Genomic DNA, 22,379 nt, shown 5'->3' on the forward strand with positions numbered 1-22,379 from the left:
TGAAAAAATGTTAAAAAAATTTTAATACAATAAAATTTAATATAATATAATAATAATTTTAATATAATAAGTTTATTTATTTTGAGAGAGAGAGAGTGCAAGTATGCATAGTGGGAAAGAGTAGAGAGAAGGAGAGAACATCTCAAGCAGGCTCTGTACTGTCGTCACAGAGCCTGACATGGGCTTGAACTCATGAACCATGAGATCATGCACTGAGCCCAAATCAAGAGTCAGATGCTTAACCAACTGAGCCACCCAGGGGCCCCAAAGAGAGAGAGAGAAAGAGAGAGAGAGAGATTGAGAGTTCCACCACTCTCAGCGCAGAGCCCAATGCAGCACTTGATTCCATGACCCTGGGATCATGATTGGAGCTGAAATCAAGAGTCTGTTGCTCAACCCACTGAGCCACACAGGCAGGCCCAAAGATTTTTTTTTTTTTTTTTTTTTTAAGTAATCTCTATACCCAATGCAGGGCTCAAACTTACAGCACAGAGATCAAGAGTCGCAGGCTCTACCGACTCAGCCAGCCAGGTGCCCCTCTTTTCACTCCTTAAAGTGTCACAGTTCAAAGAACCAGGTGATGGGGGTAAATGGATCGGAGGGGAGGAGAGGAGGCCTCAGGAGTCAGGATATAAGCACTCCAGGGGAGAGGGAATGACCAGCTACAGAGGAGGCAAGCCCTCTCCTATTAGGGACTAGCTCAATGTCTAGTGCATGATTGCAATGACCTCAGGGGGTGCATGTTTGGGAACTGGAAAGACAACAATAATCGGGAGAAAATTCTCTATACATATACGTGCCAGCAGGAATGGATACGCACTGGGACAAATTGTGAGAGGGACTCAAGCAGAGGGAAATCTTAGGTGATTTCTGGATTCTAGTCCTGGACAGGTGACAGAGGGACAGCAGCCCCAGGGTGGAAGCAGGAGGAGGGAGAGTGATGACCAGTAGAGTAAGATGGCCTTTATTTTTACAAACTGAAAATATGTCTCCAATTTAGGCTAAATATAAAATCAACACATACTCTTCATGAAAGAGTCAAACAACACAGAAGCATATAAATGGTACAAAGGAAAAGATCTTCTGTAATGTCATCTTTCTGGAGAGTCCACCTCTGGCTACTTGAGACCCCACCGGGTGGAGAGGGGGTTGTAGACCTCTATCTTGTAGGGGAAATTATCTGGTTGAAACAGTTAGATTGTCCCCACCTCTGGGCTGGCTGGAAGGCGCCCAAGAATTTGGCATGGAGACAAACCAGCTCTGAGGCTCCAAAGCTGGGAGGGGGTGGGGCCTAAGAAGGGAGGCATGGGTCTTGCCCATCAAACCTTTTACTTCTCAAGAAACTTCCCTCTTTATTCCTTCTCTAACCCTGACTCTTTTCCTCGCCTGGTAGGGAGAAGGGCAGGAAGAGGCTTCCAGAGGTGAGTCATGGATGAACATGCTGGAAGGGGCTGAGGATACCTTGAGTGAAGCTGTCTTAGGCAGGAGAGGTACCCAAAGGGATTTCCTGTAGAGCAAGGCCTCCAGGAAGATCCAGGATCACCCTGACCAGGTAAAGCTGTGGCCGGCTGCGTCAGTCAGGGTTCTCATGAAGCCAGAAGCTGCCTGCTCTCCTTCCCTGTCCCATCCCCTACCTGAGGTCACCCCCACAACTCCTGACCAACGGTGGTCTTCAGGAGCCTCTCTGGACACAAGGTCGATAATGTAACTAGAACCCCAAAGACCACTTTTTTGTAAGAAGCCAAAAAGATTACGAAGGTAACCCTTTTTTATTTTTAATTCTATACTTTAACAACTCTACAGGTAAAGGGAACACAGCAAACATCACACATTATTGACATCCTCCTGCATTCTCCTCTCCTCATACATGTACATTTTACCTGCCTTTAGTATGCACACATTATTTACTCTTTACAGTATCTCATGAATCCACAGCATCCCATTTTCCATGGGCCTGGGGCCTCCCTCTAGGTCATGTATTGTAGAGCTGGCTGAGCCATTCACCTCCGCACAGGCATTTGGCTGGAAGCGAAGTCAACACTGTTGTGCCCATCCTTCCTTTCCTCTTCAAGGTTTCCTCTAGGAAAGTGGGATCTCCAAGCCAGCCGGTGTGAAGAGTTTTTATCATTCTTGTTACACTCTTGTTATATTCTGCAGAGAAGGTGAAACAATCACAATGTACAGTGTTGCCAGTTTCCCAAAGCTCTGCAAGTGCTGGATATACATATACATATATATATAGTGGTTTAACGGTTGTATAGTGAATTCCCCCATTTCAAGTCACTTTCTCCAGGTCATTCGGTCAGTGAATGGCAGACAGATCCAGTTCTAAGAGGCTACGTCTTCTCACCCCAACTCAGTGCTCTGTCTGCCAAACCACTCTGCTTCTGACAGTCGCTTCTAGACATGGACCCAGCAGGCTCTTCTTGCTTTTCTTGTCCTTTGTCCATGGAGGAAAACTGATCCACAGCCTTTCCCTTCCTTATTTCTGTGCCATGCCAACCAGCTTCTCAGTTTCAACTGGGCCCTTCCAAAGCCTGCCTAGATCCAGGTCCTGAAGGGCTCCTCCGAAGACAGCATAGCAGTGGCACAGGCTTCCACCTCTTCCCTCCTGCAGCTGATTAACTTCTGGGGTGAATTGGTTATTTTCTGAAAAAATAATTTTCATTAATATTCATTCATTATCATGTCATAATATTCATTATGGTAAAATATTATACTACTGCTACATTATCGTAGCAATAAAGTAGTAGTCACAATCATAGAGAATATTGCAGAAATCTCAGCTATTTGATTAATTAACTTTCAAGCAGGAAAAAAAAAAAAACCCAAAGATAATTTTAACCCTGGGATCAGGGGTTTCCAATATTTACTGAGATCATCCTCCAGTTCACAGACCAGCAGATGTCTTGGGGCCCTGCTATGTCCGTGCTCATCTCTCTGGGACACTGCCCCACAAAAGCCCAGAATGTAACTCTGGTCAAAAAGTCTAACCTCCTTCCACCAGAGAGCTCTGAAAATAATGACCTTGTGAGATGCTCGACATACAGCATGTGGCAGGGTGCCCAGTCCAGAGGGGGCGCTCCATAAATGGGAGTCCCTTCCCACTCATATTCGTGTTGCTACCATCTTCTCCCAGTGCTCCAATACATATTCCTAACTGGCTGTAAAAGTGCAGGTGTCAGCATTTCAGAGGGACTCTCCCCACTGCTCCACCAAATTCACTAGGTTCTTCTACAGTTGTCTCCCACGACCCTTCCTGTCATCACTCCAAGGAGGAGCACAAGGGCACAGCAAGTAAGCAAGAGGTTCCTCCACCTCAGTGCTCAGGAGAAATCAGCTTCAGGGAGCCAGGTGCCCTTGATCCTTGTTTGCAAAGAGGCAGCTGCAGGGCTCAGTCCTAGTGTTCACAGGCATGCAACGGGGAAGGACAACGTACAGGGTTCACCGAGGGGGGAGTGCTGTGTGGAGCCCACCACCAATTCCCTGCTGCTGGTCCAGTCAGATCCTTAGGATACTAGCTACCTAAATCTGCAGCGATTACATTTGATTATTTAACTCTAGAGCAGCACTGTCCAATGGAAACATAATTTGAGCTATATAGACACCTTAAAATTCTCTAGTGGCACATTTTAAAAAGTAAAAAAGGAACAGGTGAAATTAATGTTAATAATGTACATTCTTTTTAAAATAAAATATTAATTTATGATCTATATAAAAATATTAATGAAATGAGTTTTCAAAGTCTATTACATATTTTATATTTACAGTACATCTCAATTTGGACTAGCCACATTTCAAGGGCTTAATAGTCACACATGGATTGCGGCCACCATGTTGGAAAGTGTAGTTCTAGAACACGAAAGTAAAACAGCACAATCTCAGAAGCTCAGAAGGTATGAAACTCTCGTCCTGTAGGCTAGAACAGACTTTCAAGCAAGGCTCAGTTGATTTGTTTTTTAATCTGGATTAGTTTTCCACATTTAAAAATCAGATTTCCCATAAACATTTAGAGTTCTGGTTCCTCATTTAAAACTTGGAGATCCAGTAGCACTGGTTCACATTCCCTCTCAGCAACAACATGCAGAGCTGAAAAACAGCTGCCTTCTTTAGCTGGGGAGCATGTTTGCCATGGTCCCCACCATCTCTCTCTGTCGAATTATGTTCACTGCAGTGCACTTTTTTTTTTTTTTTTTTTTTGTACCTGTCTGGGCCCCAGAGGCATCTGAACACAGAAACTCCACTTTCTACAAAGCACACTAAGCCAAACTTGGGATGGCCCACTGAAGAATGACTTCCTTGGGGCCACCTTTATGCATACCCATATTCCTGTGGAATGGGACAGCAAGAAGAGAAAGAATAAAGTCAGTCATAGAAAGAAAAGGAAGACTCTTTCGCACCAAAGTCTCCATCCCTATGAAGCAATTATGGATGAAAGACAAGGAAAAGAAATAATACTTTAAAATAGGGACTATACACTGAGCATTCTTTTTTTTTTAATTTCTTTTAAAAAATGTTTAATGTTTATTTATTTTTGAGAGAAAGAGAAACAGAGCATGAGCAGGGGAGGGGCAGAGAGAGGGAGACACAGGATCCAAAACAGGCTTCAGGCTCTGAGCTGTCAGCACAGAGCCTGACGTGGGGCTCGAACCCACAAACTGTGAGATCATGACCTGAGCTGAAGTTGGACGCTTAACCGACTAAGCCACCCAGGCACCCCATTTTAAAAAATTTTTTAATATTTATTTATTTTGAGAGGGACAGAGTGTGAGTGGGGGAGAGGCAGAGAGAAAGGGAGATACAGAATCTAAAGCAGGCTCCAGGCTCTGAGCTGTCAGCACAGAGCCTGACACGGGGCTTGAACTCATGAGCTCTGAGATCATGACCTGAGCCAAAGTCAGACGTTCAACCCATTGAGCCACCCAGGCGCCCCTGAGCATTCTTGATATAATTCTCTTTGCATATATATTTTTGTTTTAGACTGTTACTTGTTGATATAAATTTGAATGGAAAGAAAATCTTAATGGTGTATTTTAGAATTCAACCATCACCAACCGTGAAATTATAGATGTAGACATGAAGTGTTTAATCCAAACAGATAAATTAAACACTTACAAACTCCATAGGGCTTTTTGAAGAACTGTCAAGGATTTCCACTTGGTAATTTTCCAAAGTTTGATTAGAAAGATGTGTGGGTTTTGCAAAGATGGCTGGAAGTTGCTTTTTAGTACTTTAGAAGATTATCACTAAGGCAAATGTTGAAGTACAGCTAGGCTGTACTAAAGTCAAGGCTGTGGTAGGAGAGAGGGTGGTGGTGACATACAACTCCAGAATCTGTTTGGGATTTAATGAACACTAGTGATTGAGTTCTCATACAGCACTATGGGAAATATACATATACTCAGAGAAATTGTTCACTGAAAACATCTAGGGAGAAAAAGAATAACAATTAAAAACCTTATGGAAAGGAATGTGCACAGGAACAGACACCAGAATGATGTAGGGAGGATGGTTAAGAACAGAGAAGGGAAAGGTAGGCAAGGATAGTGGTATCTATCTCCCATGGATAAAAGTGGTCATATTCTCATAGAATATCCTTATTTCTGGTCTCCTCTAAAGTTGTTTGGTTTTCTCCAAATGCTATTTAAAAAAAATTTTTTTTTAACATTTATTCTTTCTTTTTTTTTTTTTTTTTTTTTTTTTTGAGAGACAGAGCATGAGTAGGGGAGGGGCAGAGAGAGAGGGAGACACAGGATCCAAAGTAGGCTCCAGGCTCTGAACTGACAGCACAGAGCCCAACGCAGGGCTCAAACTCACAGACTGTGAGATCATGACCCAAGCTAAAGTCAGTCACTTAACCAACTGAGCCACCCAGGCACTCCTAGAGTGTGGCTCTTAATGCATTCGAATTCCTAGGACTTCTTGCCATTTGAGGGCTCTTCCTGTGTACCTGAAATTCTATAAGCAACTGACCCTTTACATGGTTCTTTCCTGGCCCTTTGCTCTGTCACTCACTTTGGGTCTTGGAAGGATCCTATGTCCCTCATCCTGCAGTAAGGAGGGACCTCTGCTGGGCTGCTGAATGTAGACTGGAAGAAGAAAAATGAGAGAGAGTGTTAGGAATGGAATACCCTGTGAGTAGAGGGTGAGCATGAGTAACAGAGTTGAGAGGAAAACCATAAAAGATGGTTTGATGGAGTCCAGCCGAGGAAGGCTAAATTTTTTACCACATGTGAAAAAGAAGAGCTATGACCTGCCTCAGACAGGGATGCTATCCTACCGTTATCATTTTGGATTGGTCCAGGACCTTCTCTTTCACTCCACTTATGGTGGAGGAGCACTGATCAGACCAATCCTCCTACAGATAACAACTTTAAAAATTGGTCAAAACATGGGGCATCTCGATAGCTCAGTCAGTTAAGCATCTGACTCTTGGTTTCGGCTCAGGTTATGACCTCATGGTTTCATGGATCCAAGCCTTGCATCAGGCTCTGCACTCACAGCACAGGGCCTACTTGGGATTCTCCCTGTTTCTCTGCCCCTCCCTCACTCATGCTGTCTCTGTCTTTCTCAAGATACATAAACTTAAAAAAAAACTGATCAAAATATAAAATCAACTTCCTTAGGTCACTGGAGAGCAATGAACAGTTGACACTTGAAAGAAGATAACATCACTGGGTGAGTTTCACATTTTTTACAGTTCCCCGACTGAGGGCAAGTCTCTCTTGGTGCCATGAACAGTGACAGATATGGATGCAAACACAAAAGTTAGATGGTGAGAGGACCAGAGTTCAGTGTTAATGGACTGAACATTCCAGCTAAATGGCAGAGATTATTGGAATGGATTTATTAAAAAAATAAAAATTTAAGACCAATATATGCTGCTACAAGAGACACACTTTAAATATGAGGATATGGATAAGTATAAAGTAAAATGGATAGAAGATAGGCTGTTCAAACAGTAAATAACAAAGAGTTACACTGATATCAGGATAAGGAATATTGCCAGAGATAAAGCAGGACACTTTATGATAATAAAAGTCTCAATTATTGTTTATATATTTTTTAAAATTCATTTTTGAGACAGAGACAGAGCATGAGCAGGGAAGGGGCAGAGAGAGAGGGAGACATAGAATCTGAATCAGGGTCCAGGCTCTGAGTTGTCAGCACAGAGCCCAACGCAGGGTTCAAACCCACGAACCATGAGACCATGACCTGAGCCTAAGTCAGATACTTAACCAACCGAGCCACCCAGGTGCCCCTAAAAGTCTCAATTATTAAGGAAGACATGACAATTATAAACATGCATGCACCCAAAACAGAGCATCAAAATACATGAAGGAAAAACTGACAAACATAGACACATCTACTCTCCTAGTTGGAGATTTTGTTGTCTCACTCTCAATAACTAATAGAACTATACCAAAATATCTGAACAGTATGATCAAATATTTTGACCCAATTGATATTTATAAAACACTACTCCAACAACTGCAGAAGACACATCTTTATTTTTTTGAGAGAGAGGGACAGAGAGAGAATGAATGAGCACGAGCAGGGGGAGGGTCAGAGAGAAGGAGAGACGGAATCCCAAGCAGGCTCCACACCATTCCTGCAGAGACCTGATGTGGGGCTTGTGCTCAGGAACTGTGAGATCATGACCTGAGCTGAGATGAAGAGTCAGACGCTTACCCGACTGCAGCACCCAGGCACCCCCAGAATACACATCCTTTAATGGTCCCACAACTTTGAGCCCCTAGGGTTCTTGCTGAAGGGGAATAGGCCGGCCCTGCCCCCCTGTGTTTGCTATACCACGGTGCCTTCCTGTTTGGCAGTGAACCATTTAGTCATTTAGAGTGGGCTGGTGGGGCGCTGATGAAACGCACATTGGTAAGCAATGATGGAAAAGGGAAAAAGAAATGAGTCAATATATTTAAAGACTTAGAACAGTGTCTGGCACTTAACTCTGCACTAGTGTCAGCTAAAGTTAGGTCTACGTAGAAGCGCTAGAAAGAGAAAGAGCTGGTGTGAGGATGACAGGGTGGAGGGTGTGGTGGAGACTGGGTCACAGGGAGGATTACTTCCACGTGCAGGGAGAGCATGGCCTGTGCTCGCAGGGTCATGCAGATATCATAAGAGTAACTCCTTCCAGAGTGACTCCAGGCTAATAAAGAACCATAGGCACTTCTGATTCTAGTTGCCTCTGAGAAGCTGACTGCTAACTCCCTCCTGCCAGGAGAGATCTGTGAGAAATCCCTGAGGTGACAGGGATGGGTTTGTTTTTGTTTGTTGTTGCTTTGTTTTGTTTTGTGCTGCTTTAAGTGTCAAGGTCTAGGTGGCATGGGGGGCACAGGAGTTAGCAAAATGGCACATAGGGAGATACTGGAGGCCTGCTTTTGCTTTCCTCCCACCCTGGCATGGGCATAGGACCTACCCCCATTGGAGACTCAAACCTGCCTTGGCAAGGAGATGAGAAAACAGGTGGGGACCCCTAACCATGGGTAGTCTCTGGCCAGGTCCAGACTGTCCCCCAGCCCCCAGCCAAAGGCAAAGCATGGTCCATGCTTCACGCACATGCACTATGCCCTGAGAACCAATGAGGCTCTTGGCATATGAGTTGAATATGTTGGGTTGGAACATGAATGGATGTAGCTGCTGTTTTAATTGTGGCAAGGGACCAAGAATGCTCGCAGGTCAGTACAGAAGTGTAAGATTGTGCATGACTCTTGAAATGCCAAGCATCCTGAATGGTGTAACACACCTGCTCTCTTGGCTGTGCCAGGTCCTGAGGGCAGGAAGCAGTGGCCTGATGGGAGCCTGAGGAAGGCCACCACTCCCCAGAGAAGAAGGTTCTCTCTCAGCCCCTCTAATTAGAAGTGAATTCTAATTCACCTGGGTGGCTCAGTTGGTTAAGTGTCCGACTTCCACTCAGGTCATGATCTCATAGTTTGTGAGTTCGAGCCCCACATCGGGCTCTCTGCTGTCAGCACAGAGCTCAGATCCTCTGTACCCCTCTCTCTCTCTGCCTGCCCCCACTCTTGCATGCTCTCTCTCTTGAAAATAAATAAACATTTAAAAAAAAGAAGTGAATTCCTATAAATCCTCTTCTCTCCTCTTTGTGCAAATGCTTGTAAAGCCACAGAATGTGTGCCCATGCCAGACTCATCAAACTCCATCTGGTAAGCGTCATGCTGAAAGGAAAAAAGAATATCATTACCAAGGTGTCGGGAAGCACCACCACGGGGCAACAGGAGTGCCGGAGCAGCCGGCCCATTTTCCAGATGGAAAGGGGCACAACCACGAGGATCAGCATAAAGCCAACAAACCCAAACAGGGCCAGCGCCAGGGGGAGGGTCTCTCCTGGAAATGAAAAGATAAGAACAGGCTTAGGAGACAACAGAGAAGGTGAAGTCCCCCACCCTGGCCTCCCTCGCTTTTTCCTGGAGTTGGCTTTGCACATCGGCCAGGACGGCAGATGCCAACATCCTGAGATTTGACGTCTGCCTTAGTGACTAAAATTACCACCATTAAAACCATTTTTCTTAGAATCCAGATTAAGGCGTTGTTTTCAGAAAGCCCCAGGGAAGATTAAAATCTTTTTCTTGGGAAGGGAAAGGGAGGAGCATCATGTGTTAGGCCACTAGCTGTGTTAACACGTACCTCGGCGCAGCTGCCGGGAGGAAGGCAGAGTGCCAGGACACCGGCAGGATGAGGGGGAGGTGCCGAGAGAGAACAGCACAGAAGGGAGCTGGTGGTAACTGAAAACAAAATGTGTTTCACAATTTGCTCTTGGCATTGACTTACACTATGGAGGGAAATACTGACCTCAGAAAACAGTCACATTATAACTACGATATACCGAGCCCCTGCTATCGTTAAGTGACTTACCCCCAGTCACACAGCTAGGGCTGGCTCCGAAGCCCAGAGTCATTGTACTGAGCATGCTCAGTACATGAATCAGAAAGTGCCAAGTGTGAGCATCTGCAGATGCAGAAGGGGTGATCGGTTATGTTCCCACCTTTCTGTTCCGCGTGACGTGGAGCAACTCACTGGGCCCCTCTAGGTCAGACCCCTCACCCACGGTGTGAAGGGTGGCACAGCCAGCGAGGCCACAGGGAAGGCTGTGGTATCAGATATATGGCTAGGGGCAATGTGCTCTGTTTCAGTGATTTTGTAAAATACTTCAGCAGTACACGTCAAGAAATAAACGAATGTTCATACCCTTTCATTTACTCCTCTGAGTGGATTCCAAAAAATAATTTCAAGGAAGGAAACAATTATACGCAGAAAGCGGTTCGTGGAGACATCTGGACTGGGGCAAACAGCCCCATAACCAGTCTCCCTCCGCACCTCCCACCACCTCCATGTATGCTCTGGTGTGTTTTGTTCATAGCACATACCACCAAGTGAAACTATCTCATTTGTTTACTTGTTTGTAGCCTGTCTCCCCAACTAGAGAATAAGCTCCCATGAGGGCAGGGGCTTCCCTGCTGTATCCCAGTGACTAGGCCAGTATTTGGCACATAGTCAATGCTCAGTAAGTAGTCACTGAATGAATGAATGAATCAATCAATCAGTCAATGAACATCATCATCAAAAGCAAATGGAAATCACCTAAAACACAGAAATAGATCTAAATACCCCAAAATAGGAGACAAGTTAATATATTATGTGACATTGGCATGGTAGCTTAGGAATTCAGCTATTAAAATGGGAATTGGGATATACACAAATTTGTTCACTACAGCCTGATTTCTAATGGCAAGACTGGAAAGCACAGAATATATAATATACATTATAATATCATATATATTATATATATTGTTATATATATTTTGGCACATTGATTAATTCACTTATTATACATCTTCTTTAAAAATGAGGTAGGTCCGGATGCCTGGGTGGCTCAGTCGATTAAGTGTTCAACTCTTGATCTCAGCTCAGGTCATGATCTCACAGTTCATGAGTTCGAGCCACACGTCGGGCTCTGCACTGATGCAGAGCCTTTTCTCTGTCCCTCCTTTGCTTGTGCTCACTCTCTCTCTCAAAATAAATAAATAATCTTTAAAAAATGAGGCCTGTCCACATGTACTGACATGAAAAGATGTTCACAATATACTTCTAAGTGAAGACAAGTAAGGTACAGAATGGTAAGCACAGTACAGTCCCATTTTTGCCTATAGTATTGGCATCACACAATGACTGGAAGATTCAACATCAAACTTGCCAAAGGAAACCTGAATGGTATGGGGGAGAATGGAGAACATGTACCTCTCACTTTATACACTTCTTTGTTATTTGGATTCTTCACCAAACTTGACTTACATGATTTTAAAAAGTAGTATAAAATAGTAACCAGGAAATCCACGTGGAAAATGTTATGAATGTTATATCTGTGTAAAGCAAGCACAGAGTGTATGCACAAGTGTCTACACGTGGACAATGGTGGAATGATCATACCACCATGCAGAGCAATTTGGGAACAGTGCTCAAAACTCAAATATGGATGCCTCTGACCAAGCAGCTCTACTTCCAGGAATTCATCCTTCAAATATACACACACCACCAAGCTGATCTGTGTATGATGTAATTAATTAAAGCATTGGCTAGAAGAGAAAAATATTGGGAAAAAAACCTAAATGTCCATCAATGAAGGACTAGTTAAATTAGTCACATATACACACAACTATATACTGTGAGGCTGTAAAGAAGGACGAAAAAGTTCTTTATTGATACGGAAAAATCTATAAGATATATAATGTGAAAAAGACAAGATCCAGAACAGCACATCAAGTATGCTACCATTTGTGCTAAAATAAAGGGATATATATATTCTCATTTACTTGTATATGTATTTTTTTCCAATATATGAAGTTTATTGTCAAATTGGTTTCCATACAACACCCAGTGCTCATCCCAAAAGGTGCCCTCCTCAATACCCATCACCCACCCTCCCCTCCCTCCCACCCACCATAAACCCTCAGTTTGTTCTCAGTTTTTAAGAGTCTCTTATGCTTTGGCTCTCTTCCACTCTAACCTCTTTTTTTTTTTTTTCCTTCCCCCCCCCCCGCCAGCCATGGGTTTCTGGTAAGTTTCTCAGGATCCACGTAAGAGTGAAACCATATGGTATCTGTCTTTCTCTGTATGGCTTATTTCACTTAGCATAACACTTTCCAGTTCCATCCATGTTGCTACACAGGGCCATATTTCATTCTTTCTCATTGCCATGTAGTACTCCATTGTGTATATAAACCACAATTTCTTTACCCATTCATCAGTTCATGGACATTTAGGTTCTTTCCATAATTTGGCTATTGTTGAGAGTGCTGCTATAAACATTGGGGTACAAGTGCCCCTATGCATCAGTACTCCTGTATCCCTTGGGTAAATTCTTAGCAGTGCTATTGCTGGGTCATAGGGTAGGTCTATTTTTAATTTTGTGAGGAACCTCCACACTGTTTTCCAGAGTGGCTGCACCAATTTGCATTCCCACCAACAGTGCAAGAGGCTTCCCGTTTCTCCACATCCTCGCCAGCATCTATAGTCTCCTGATTTGTTCATTTTGGCCACTCTGACTGGCGTGAGGTGATATCTGAGTGTGGTTTTGATTTTCATTTACTTGTATATGTATTTAAAAGTCTTTAGAAGGGTATACAAGAAATGAATACCTATAGGGAAGGGGCTGGAATTGCAAGGATGGGGAAGAGAAGTAGAAAGGAGAGTTTCCACATGTATCTTATATTTTTTGAATCATATGAAAGTACTAAATTTTTAAAATAATTATTTAAAGATGAAAATGTTACACAAAAATGTCATTCGTGGTGCTTGAGTGGCAGAATCGTGGGATATGGGGTATTGTTTTGTTTCTTTTCAAAGGATTTTTTTTTAACACTGTAAGTTTTAGACAATAAAAAGTCAAGGGTAAAAAGTTAGGTCAAACCCGAGGATTCTGTAGACTTTCCATCAAGTCCCTTCCAGCTGAAAGTAGCGGTGATATACAGTGGGGTGCCTCCTTGCAAGGTCTGACTCTCATACCTCTCTGGCACCCTCAGCCCACCCTGGTTCACAAGTGCTTGCAACATCTGGCCTCAGGCCTAGGGAGCTTTCAGGAGGAAAGTGTTCTAGACAGCTGCTCAAGTGACCCCAACAAGCCCCAAGGTGAAATCTTGCTTCTAAGAGAATTACAGGAAAGTACACTTTCACCACAGAAACCCACCCAGCTCGGGGGCAGGTCAGTGAAACCTAGGGCAAACTCAGAACTAAAGGAACCCAGCAGACAACCCAGCATCCACCAGGAGGGGCCTTCACCTATGTAGGACTCCAGGAAACAGGCAAGCCATCCGTACCTTGCACCTTGACACATTCTGCCTGGCTGAAAGGGCTGTGTCTCCCGATGGCCTTCACGAATGTCTGGACCTTCACACAGTATGCAGCCCCCGGTTCCATGGTTTCCAGGTGCACCGGAATGCCCCTGCTCCTCACCACTTTGACATGTTCCTTTAGGAGACCAGAAAACAGTTACACCCTGAGGGAAGCAGGACAGGACAAGGCAAGAAGAGCCAAGGAAGTAAAGTTCTAGATATTTCCTTTCTGAGATGCATATACAATGTTCCCTCTCATTTATTCATTCATTCGTTCTCATGTATTTATTAAGTACCTACTATGTGCCAGGTACTATTGTAGGCACAGAGACATAGCATTGAACAAAATAAAGTCCCTGCACTCATGGAGCTTACATGGGGGACAGAGACAATTATAGGCCACATGGCAGGTGGTGATAGAGCTGTGAAGAAAAAGGAAGTAGGGCAAGGAGGTAGAATTATGAGAAGGGACTAAACAGAGTGGTTAGGGAAGTTCTTTCTGACAGGGTAACATTTGTGCAAACACCTCAAGTTCAGAAATCTGACTGAGCCAGGGGACTTGGCATGGCCAGTGTAGCCAAAGTGATCAGTTCACAAGAGCAATGGAGCCAGTAGGATATGCTTCCTCACCCATCCATCTATTTACCCATCTGTCCACCCATTTGTATACCCCTCTACCTCCACCCACCTGGTGAGGCCTGTGCTCCACATTTGTACCTGTAGAGGCTTGTCTGGGCCAAGCCCCAATGACTCAGAGTACATGCTCCTCTCTCAGCACTGGCCCTGCCAGTTTCCAAGGGTGGGGAATGGGCTCCATCCCAAAGAATCTGAGGGAGCTGCATGCTCCCTCCTGCCTAGGCCCTGATCTATCCCCATACTACTCCCTCTGCCTGGCTGGCAATGCCATGTCCTACCACTGGGCCCTGACCCAGCACAAGTAAATACTGGAAACCATTGTTATTGCCTGCCCCACCTACACATGTCACTTTTCAGGGGAAAATACCCAAATTACAGCCCCTGTTGAGTAGATGGTAGGGCATGTGCCTGGCCCCCCAGATACTGCTGTGAGGTCAGGGGCACCCTCGGACAGCTCTGTTCATAGATTCTGTGAAAGCTCTCTGCTGCCTCCTATCCAGATTTATAATGAAGGCTGTTTCCCTCATGCTGCCTACAGTAGCCTTTGTAAGTCATCTTGGGTGGGGTCTCTGGTGGGTCTGGCTATCCCTTAGTTCCCACTCGAGCTCTAGCCCTTCTGCTGTTTCTGTTTGTTTGGCCATTCACTCTGGGAGTGCCAACATCCCACCCAACCCAGTCTGCAGCAACTATCCCACAGTATGATGGGGCAGTGCCCCATCTAGGCATTCTGGGTGGCCAACTGGCCACTAATTAGACAGGTTTATTCACAAGCCAGTTCCTGGCTCTCTGCCCCAACTTCTGCACCCTACCCAGATACACGCCCTTAAGAGGATTGTGCCAGTCTCATATGCTTTTTAAATCATCTGTATAATCTAGAACACTCTGGTCTGCTGTACCTAAACATACTTTAGGGAGAATGGCTGAGGAGACAGGCTGATGAGGAATGAGAAAGGCACTGAAAGATATTATGGATCGTACTATGTTAGAGTTTAGGGCAAAGAGGCAACCCTCACACCTCAGCAAATCTGGCCTGAGAAGGCTCCAAGCCAAAGCGTGGGGTGGACCAAAGCAATTCTTTCAAGAGGAGGCTCTAGGATTGTCAGTCTACTCCCATCTCTCCTTTCCCATCCTCCACCTAGGCCTGTTCATGCTCGGGCCACCCCCAGACAGTGAGCACTTTAGGGGCCGGCTTTCCTTGCCCACCTCTCAGAGGTCTGTGACTCCATCCCTGAGGCCCGACTCCAAGGCCAAGGCCGGAAGTCTCACCTTGGCACCAGGCTCCCTCCTCCAGTAAGCCACAAGGAACTCAAACTGGGACCCCAGGTCTTCCAGCTTAATAACCAGATGGAAGCCGTCCTTGGTGACATCCATCCCAGGTGGGGTAAGAATGGCTGTTGGCAAGACAGGGGGAGAATCAGAGCCAGCCCCAGACAGGACTGATTTCTGTCCTGAGAGACCAGAACCAAGTCATCAGTAGAAACATGCTAGGGTTGTAGGGAAGGGAGGGCTGTGATGTCACTTCCCAGCACGCAGAAACTGTACCATCATCTGCCGTGTCTGAGATTTTGCTTGCCATGGTTTCAGGTACTTGTGGTGGGGAGGGAAGCAGATGATCCTCCTTTTGATATACAATGAGAAGGTCAGTAGTTAACGCTACGTCACAGTGTCCATGTCATGCACCTCATTCCATCTCATCCCTTAAGCATTATACCATCTCATATCACTACAAGAAGAAGGAGGGCCAGTATGGCACATTAAGGTGCTTTAAGAGAGGAGAGACCCCATTCACAGAACTTTTATTACAGCATATTGTTGTAATTGTTCTTCTGTTATTAGTTATTGCTATTAATCTCTTACTGTGCCTAATTTAAAAATTAAACTTTACCATAAGTATGCACATATAGGAAAAAACATAGTATATATAGAATTTGATACTATTCTCAGTTTCAGGCATCCACTGGGGGGCTTGGAACATATCCCCTGCAAATTAGGGGGACCTCTGTATACCAATACTCTCTTGTACTTAGCAGGTGCTCAGTAAATGCTTTTTGAATAATGAGCAAAATAAAATTTTTTAATGAAGACTTACTATAATTCTCTTTTTCACTCTTCTCCTTGACCATAATAAAGTCCTCTGCTCTGTTCTTCAGAGGCATACATACTCAAGAAAAGTGACTCAGTACTCAGATAAACACTTCTTTCTGTTTTAAAATTTTATTTTTTTAAATATTTATTTACTTTTGAGAGAGAGAGAAAGAGACAGAGTGTGAGCGGGGGAGGAACAGAGAAAGAAGAAGATACAAAATCTGAAGCAGGCTCCAGGCTCTGAGCTGTCAGCACAGAGCCCAAAACAGGGTTCGAACTCACAAACAATGAGTTCATGACCTGAGCTGAAGTCGGACGCTTAACCGACTGAGCCACCCAGCCACCCCTCTGTTTTAATATTTTATAATCCATGTTCTTCTTTTTACTTTTTTGGCAGAAATTTCTCCTCACCTTGACTCATCTAAGTGAGCAGATGCTATTTCATAATGCTTGCCAAACACCTGCATGAATTCAGTTCCATACTGAACAGTTGGGTCCATTCTTTGCCCCCCTGGAATGAACATACCCAGCAGGGACATGTGTATCACTGTAACTCAAATAAATCAGTGACATATATTGGCTGCTGATGACTTTCAAGCATCAGGAAATCAGCAACCTGTGGACGGGTTGGCCATTCTATTCTTGGTCCAAGAATTCTTCATCTCGTATTCTTACTAGGGATGCTGGAAAGTCAGAGGGCTTTACAAATTCCAGTAATCAACTCCAGAAATTACAGCTTAAGCACAAACTCCCATCTTTCATATGGCTGGATCCCAAACAGGGCAGGAGCAGCCCCTGTGGATTCTTACCCATCAGCAGACTGAGGACAGAAGGGTGCACATAGGCAGCCTCCTGTCCCTGGCTGCTGATGGCGGGCCCATACTTGCCTATCAAATCTAGACACTGCATGACCAGAAGGGCCACCCCAATGGTTGGCTTTGGCTTGGGAAGTACAGTGGTGTGTGTTCTGGGCTAAATCCCCCTGCACTGAGGTCAGTGGATACTCAGAGGAAAGGCAGTTCCTAGAGGGAGTTTTTGGAGAGCAAAGCATTTCCTGGCATTTGAAGAGCTGCCTGGATAGTGGACAGGAGAACCGGGAAGTCAGGGACCAACTGCAAAACATAACCAGTTCAGAAGCTTCAGTTTTAAGTAAACATGATTAATATTGGATCCTCTCTTCTCCAAATTTATTGAGAATAGAATTAGAGAAAATGACCTAAAGTCATTTCAGTTCAGAGGAGAATTTTTTGACAGTGTTGGGGCAGGAACCTCTGTCCTATACATTCTACATATTTATCTCATTTCATCCATCCAGCAAGCTCAGGAAGGTGGTACAGGTGACGTAATTGAGAAGTCAGAGAAGTTATATGACTTGCCCAGAATTACATAGTTAGTGGCCGGAATTTGAGACCAAGGCTTTCCATATTTCTAGACTCTTGTGTGGGGATATTTAGTCTCTGTATGAGTTGATCTCAAAACTAGCTATATATGAGAACAACCTGAGGAAGTTACAAACTCCCAGTGAACAAAATGCACACTGATTATTTAAATCAGACTCTCTGGGGATGGGCCCCAGACATGTGGTTCTAAAGCTCTGCTGTGACTGGAATGTGCAATCAAGGTTAAGAACCTCTACTCTCAACAAGGCTTCCCCTTAACTGGGGCGCCTGGGTGGCTTAGTCAGTTAAGCATTCACCTTCGGTTCAAGTCAGGATCTCACCGTTCATAGGTTTGGGCCCTGCGTCAGGCTCTGTGCTGAGAGCTCAGAGCCTGGAGTCTGCTTCTGCTTCTGTGTCTCCCTCTCTCTTTCTTCCCCTCCCCCGCTCACACTCTGTCTGTCTCTCTCTCTCAAAAATAAATCATCAATGAAAAAAAAATTTTTTTAAATAAGGCTTCCCTTAAGAGTAAGAGAGCTTTTTCAGAAGAGCCTTAAAACAAGATTTTTCACATGCCTGGGGAGAAGTTAGGGTGGCCCTTTTCAAAGGCAAAAGAACAGATTTAATACCCCTTTCGGAGTCATGATTCCATCCTAAATCTGTAGCTAACTCCACCCACGCAGCGATCACAAAGGATGACATCTTCTACCTTCTGGTGCAGGTATAGAGGCTCCTTCCTGTTCCTCAGCTGCTCCTGCAGTAAGACCTTTTCCTGTTTACACAGGGCTTCTCAAGCACAAGTTGTTACTGCACACCATTGCCCACATAGTTTTATAAGCATTTTCTTATCTCCATCTGACCTATGCCTTCCTTTCCAACAATAGCTGCCAGTCCCCAGCGATGGTCTTGGCTATAGTCCCAGGATTCTAGGAGCTGGAGAGAGGTGGTGCTGGGTGCTGCCTGGGCACTGCACCCTCCAGTGACCCTCAGCCTCCGCCAGTGCCTCATACTGGGATCCCACTGCCCCCATGGTATCTGCTCTCAGTGCCTGGGGAAAGAGGCCTGGGCAGAGAAGCCCACATTTTGCACCAAAATTCCTATTGATATCCCATTCTGGGGGTCTCACTCCTGCCCCCACCTCTTCCCTTCTCAGCTCTCTGGCTCTCAACTCTGGGCATCCCCGAGGTAATAATAATAATAACACTTACCAGTAGCTGAGTGCTATGATAGGACAGCACTGCCCAGAACACTTACATAGTACACCTTATATGGTCCCCACAACTACCCAGTGAGGCAAACTGTTGCCCTTCTTATGGGTGAGAAGGCAGGGAGCCAGCTATCAAGTGGCTGAGCTAGGATTTGAATCATACCACTCTGACTCTAGAGGGTCAACTTCCCCTTCAAATCTGTCTTCACCTTCCTCAGCCCCTTCTACCTTGGCCTCACTCATGTTCTGATTTCTACCCAATCCTTCCATGTTCCCCACCACCTGCAGACCCTGACAGAGACAGCCAGGAATGACTTCCAAAGTCTCTTCCAAAATGAGAGGGCATGTGGGAAGCAGTGGCAATTTTTATTTATTTATTTATTTATTTATTTATTTATTTATTTTAGCAGTTGACAATTTTTTTTAATGGACCAGTTAGGGGGCATCTGGGTGGCTCAGTCGGTTAAGCATCTGACTCTCGATGTCATCTCAGGTCATGATGGAGCCCTGCATCAGCCTCTTGGCTATCAGCTTGAGATTCTCTTTCTCCCTGTCTTTCTGGCCCCTCCCCCACCCACACATGCACACCCACTCTCTCTCTCAATATAAATAAACATTTACAACAAATAAATAAATGGACCAGTTAGGACTGTTTGTGTTCAAGGCTAATTTGATGCTAACAAGAATTCTGAAACTCTCAGTGAATTTGGTTCCTGAAGGGGAGGCCAATGGGGATGGGGGAGTAAGAAGAGAAGTGCCTTACTTGAATTTCGATTGAAGGGAGGCTTCAGAGTGCTCCAGGCTGAGGTCTCTGAACCCTGGGTGGCCCTGACACGGAGATTGTACGGCACAGTGGCAGTGATGTCATCAGTGATGTCACACTCAGGACCTTTGGTGGGTGAGCACCAGCTGCTGGGGATCCAGACGTGGCTCATGTACAGGCTCTCATACTCTCTGGCCAAGGAGAAGAGGACATCGTGTCATACCAGCCCCTTCTACCTAGGCTCAATGATGGGTGCAAGTAACTGCCTCATTGACCTGCTTTTTATGGATCAGCAAAAGAAGCATTTGCTCCTTTCTCCAGTTCCTCCATCCACCTCCTTCACCCACCATCCATACTTTCTTACTCCTTTTATCACGGGACAAGGGAAACCTAGGCATAAACCCCAATCTGTCCTGGCCTCTCCATCTCCACAGCACCCCCTGAATCTTGGCTACTTTCATCCCTGGCTTTGCTGTGGTCTCCTGACTCAGCTTCCACTTCTGGTGTTCTTCAAACCATTCATCACTCAACAGATCGTGACATTTCTCTTCTTAATGGCTTCCAAAGCACTTAGAACAGAATCCAAACTCTTCCCTGGGACCTGCAACACTCTCTGGCCTTCACTGCCCCTAAACATGATGTTCCCTCTACACTGGCCTCCTTGCCATTCCTCCCATGCTGAGCTCTTATTACCTTAGGACCTGTGACTACCTGTTCACTGTGGCTCAAATGTTCCATCCCTGCTGTTCACAATGCTCCTCCTGTCCTTCAGATACCGGCTTAAACATATCTGAAACCGCCTAGAGCAGTGCGGCCCGATAGAACATTTTCCATATCGGTGTTGTTCAATATGGTAGTCACTAGCCACATGTGGCTATTAAGAACTTGCGATGTGACTCGTATGACTGAAAAACAGATGCTTTAATGTGATTTTAACTGATTTAAATTTAAGTAGCAATCTGTGTCTAGTGCTACCACACTGGACAGTGTAGACCTAGTGTATTTGATTCTTTACCATTTTACTGTCTGTCTCCTCTTCTAAATGGAAGCTCCCTATACCTAGAAATCTTGTCATCTGTACCCCTGATCCTAGAGCAATGTCTACACACATAGGTGTTCAGTGTGTATTTACTGTTAATGAAACATATTGAGAGCCTTCTTTGTCCCTGTCTCTTCTCAAGAGCTCTCAGAGCCTGAGCACCTGAAGAAGAGTAGATCCTCCTAACCCCAGGTCCTGCTAATCTTTAGGATCATGATTTGTTTTTGGCTCCTACAGGCAAGATCATAGTCAGGAAAACTGAGGCCTCCCCCACCTCCAAAAGATCTGTGACTCCAATGATTTATCCACCTCAAGTCAGAGCCAAACTCATTTCTTAAGATTTTCTTTAGCATTGGACAGTTGGCTTACTGTTGAAAAGAAGCTCTACCAGAATGTGTTTATACACACTTGTATTCCCAGAGAGCTCACTGTAAAATCTACAGCACAATTTCCCTTGCTTCTTCAACTGTCCCAATGCCCATGCAAACAGAGGAGGCAGATCGTGGAAAATAATCTATCCCTGGGCTCACCAAGCCTCCTTCAGCTCTGGCATGACGACTCTATCTACAGGAATCAACTACTCTTTAAGGGAGAAAAATTAAAAACAAAACAAAATAAATCAAACTCACCCCTGGTACTCAACGAAATAGTATATTATTTCTCCAGGCACCATCACTGGGCTCCACGTCAAGAGATGCTTCATGTTGGTTGATTGTACAGAGAGGTTCTGAGGGGCAGGCAGGATGGCCACTCCATCTGGGATTGAGGTAGTTAGACAGGCTGACACTTGAACTCATATCAGGGGAATGTCACAGCTTCAAATTAGTTTCTAATGAAAGGCCTCACATGTTAACAAAACTGAAACAATTCTAATTTTATCATACTTGCGTTAATGCTAAATTGTTGCTATCGTCATTGTAATTCTGCCTTTGGTGATAAATGGCATATTAACATTAGTAATAATAATGGCTGATATTATTAAGCACTTACCATGTTCTATCTAGGCCATGTGTTACATTGTTACATGATTATCTCACTTAATCCTCATGATCATACTGTGAAGTAAGGACCATTGGTTTCTCCACTGTATAAATGAGAAAACTAAAGCACATTATTTACAACTCTTATGTCAGATCCATCTAGATGCAGGCCTTGACTCTGCCACTGACCATGTGACTAAACCCATGCAGGTTCCAGCCCCTTTCTCATTACCTCCTTCCACTATTGCCACTCGGGTACCAAAGCACATCCCTTCACATCCCCCAAAAGTCAAACGGGGAGTCAGCTGCCAGCTGGGAAATACAGGCTCAGGTCTGCTGTGGAAGGAGTCCAATCCAGAAGGGCACCAAGCCAGATGATAGACTCCACTCCAGGGAGACTGCAGGCCCCTGAGGCAGCTGGGACACAATCATCTGCTCACATAGGTGTGTGGTGTGCCCAGGGTGTGCACACAGTGGGTCTATGGTTTTCACACAGAATCAAAGAGACCTGTGAAACTGAAGCTGCACTCCTAAGGAGGTGGGCAGTCCTGGGATTCATCCCTGCATGCAGCCAAGGGTGCAGTCTGGATCTTCTGCTGTGGTTCTTCTCCTCCCACTTTGACACACCTCTCTTTTAGTCCCTAACACCTGCCTCCCTTTGCTGTTACAACCACAGTGATAACATCAGTAGCACAGTGTGGGGGGAACTGGGGCCCTCACCAGGGGCCTTTTCATCTCTGTGCCTGTGTCCAGATTGGCACCTGTTGTTCATTATCAAGCCCTGTGACCATGAGGGGATGGGGGGCTGATGCCCTTGCTTCTCTAATGTAGGACTCCAGTGATACACCTCCATCCTACTCTTGGCATCCACAACCTGCCCTGCAAGGAAACACCTGGGGTACCCAGAGGAAGGCCTCTTACCCTCCCCACTC

At 45.0% G+C, this 22,379-nt stretch overlaps 1 protein-coding gene across 4 annotated transcripts in view; it reads right to left on the reverse strand.

The window, feature by feature from the left end:
- Positions 1-602: 602 nt before the first annotated feature.
- IL20RB (interleukin 20 receptor subunit beta) overlaps positions 603-22,379 on the reverse strand; it is a 36,120-nt gene continuing 14,343 nt past the window's right edge. The window contains exons 2-8 of one of the 4 annotated variants that reach the window (XR_008297975.1): positions 21,097-21,223; positions 19,429-19,619; positions 15,264-15,388; positions 13,347-13,497; positions 9,218-9,360; positions 5,116-5,334; positions 603-2,649 (exon numbers count right to left, since the gene is read on the reverse strand). Coding sequence is in view for 1 of the 4 variants with exons in the window: in XM_053221413.1 (XP_053077388.1) it covers positions 2,542-2,649; positions 9,218-9,360; positions 13,347-13,497; positions 15,264-15,388; positions 19,429-19,619; positions 21,097-21,223 (845 nt within the window). In the remaining 3 variants the exon portion in view is untranslated. Of the gene's footprint in view, positions 2,650-5,115; positions 5,335-9,217; positions 9,361-9,660; positions 9,759-13,346; positions 13,498-15,263; positions 15,389-19,428; positions 19,620-21,096; positions 21,224-22,379 lie in introns of those variants that run through there. The other 3 variants (XR_008297976.1, XR_008297977.1, XM_053221413.1) reach the window with 3 other exon arrangements.

Source organism: Acinonyx jubatus, chromosome C2 (assembly GCF_027475565.1).
Source record: "Acinonyx jubatus isolate Ajub_Pintada_27869175 chromosome C2, VMU_Ajub_asm_v1.0, whole genome shotgun sequence".
Taxonomy (NCBI): Eukaryota; Metazoa; Chordata; class Mammalia; order Carnivora; family Felidae; genus Acinonyx; species Acinonyx jubatus.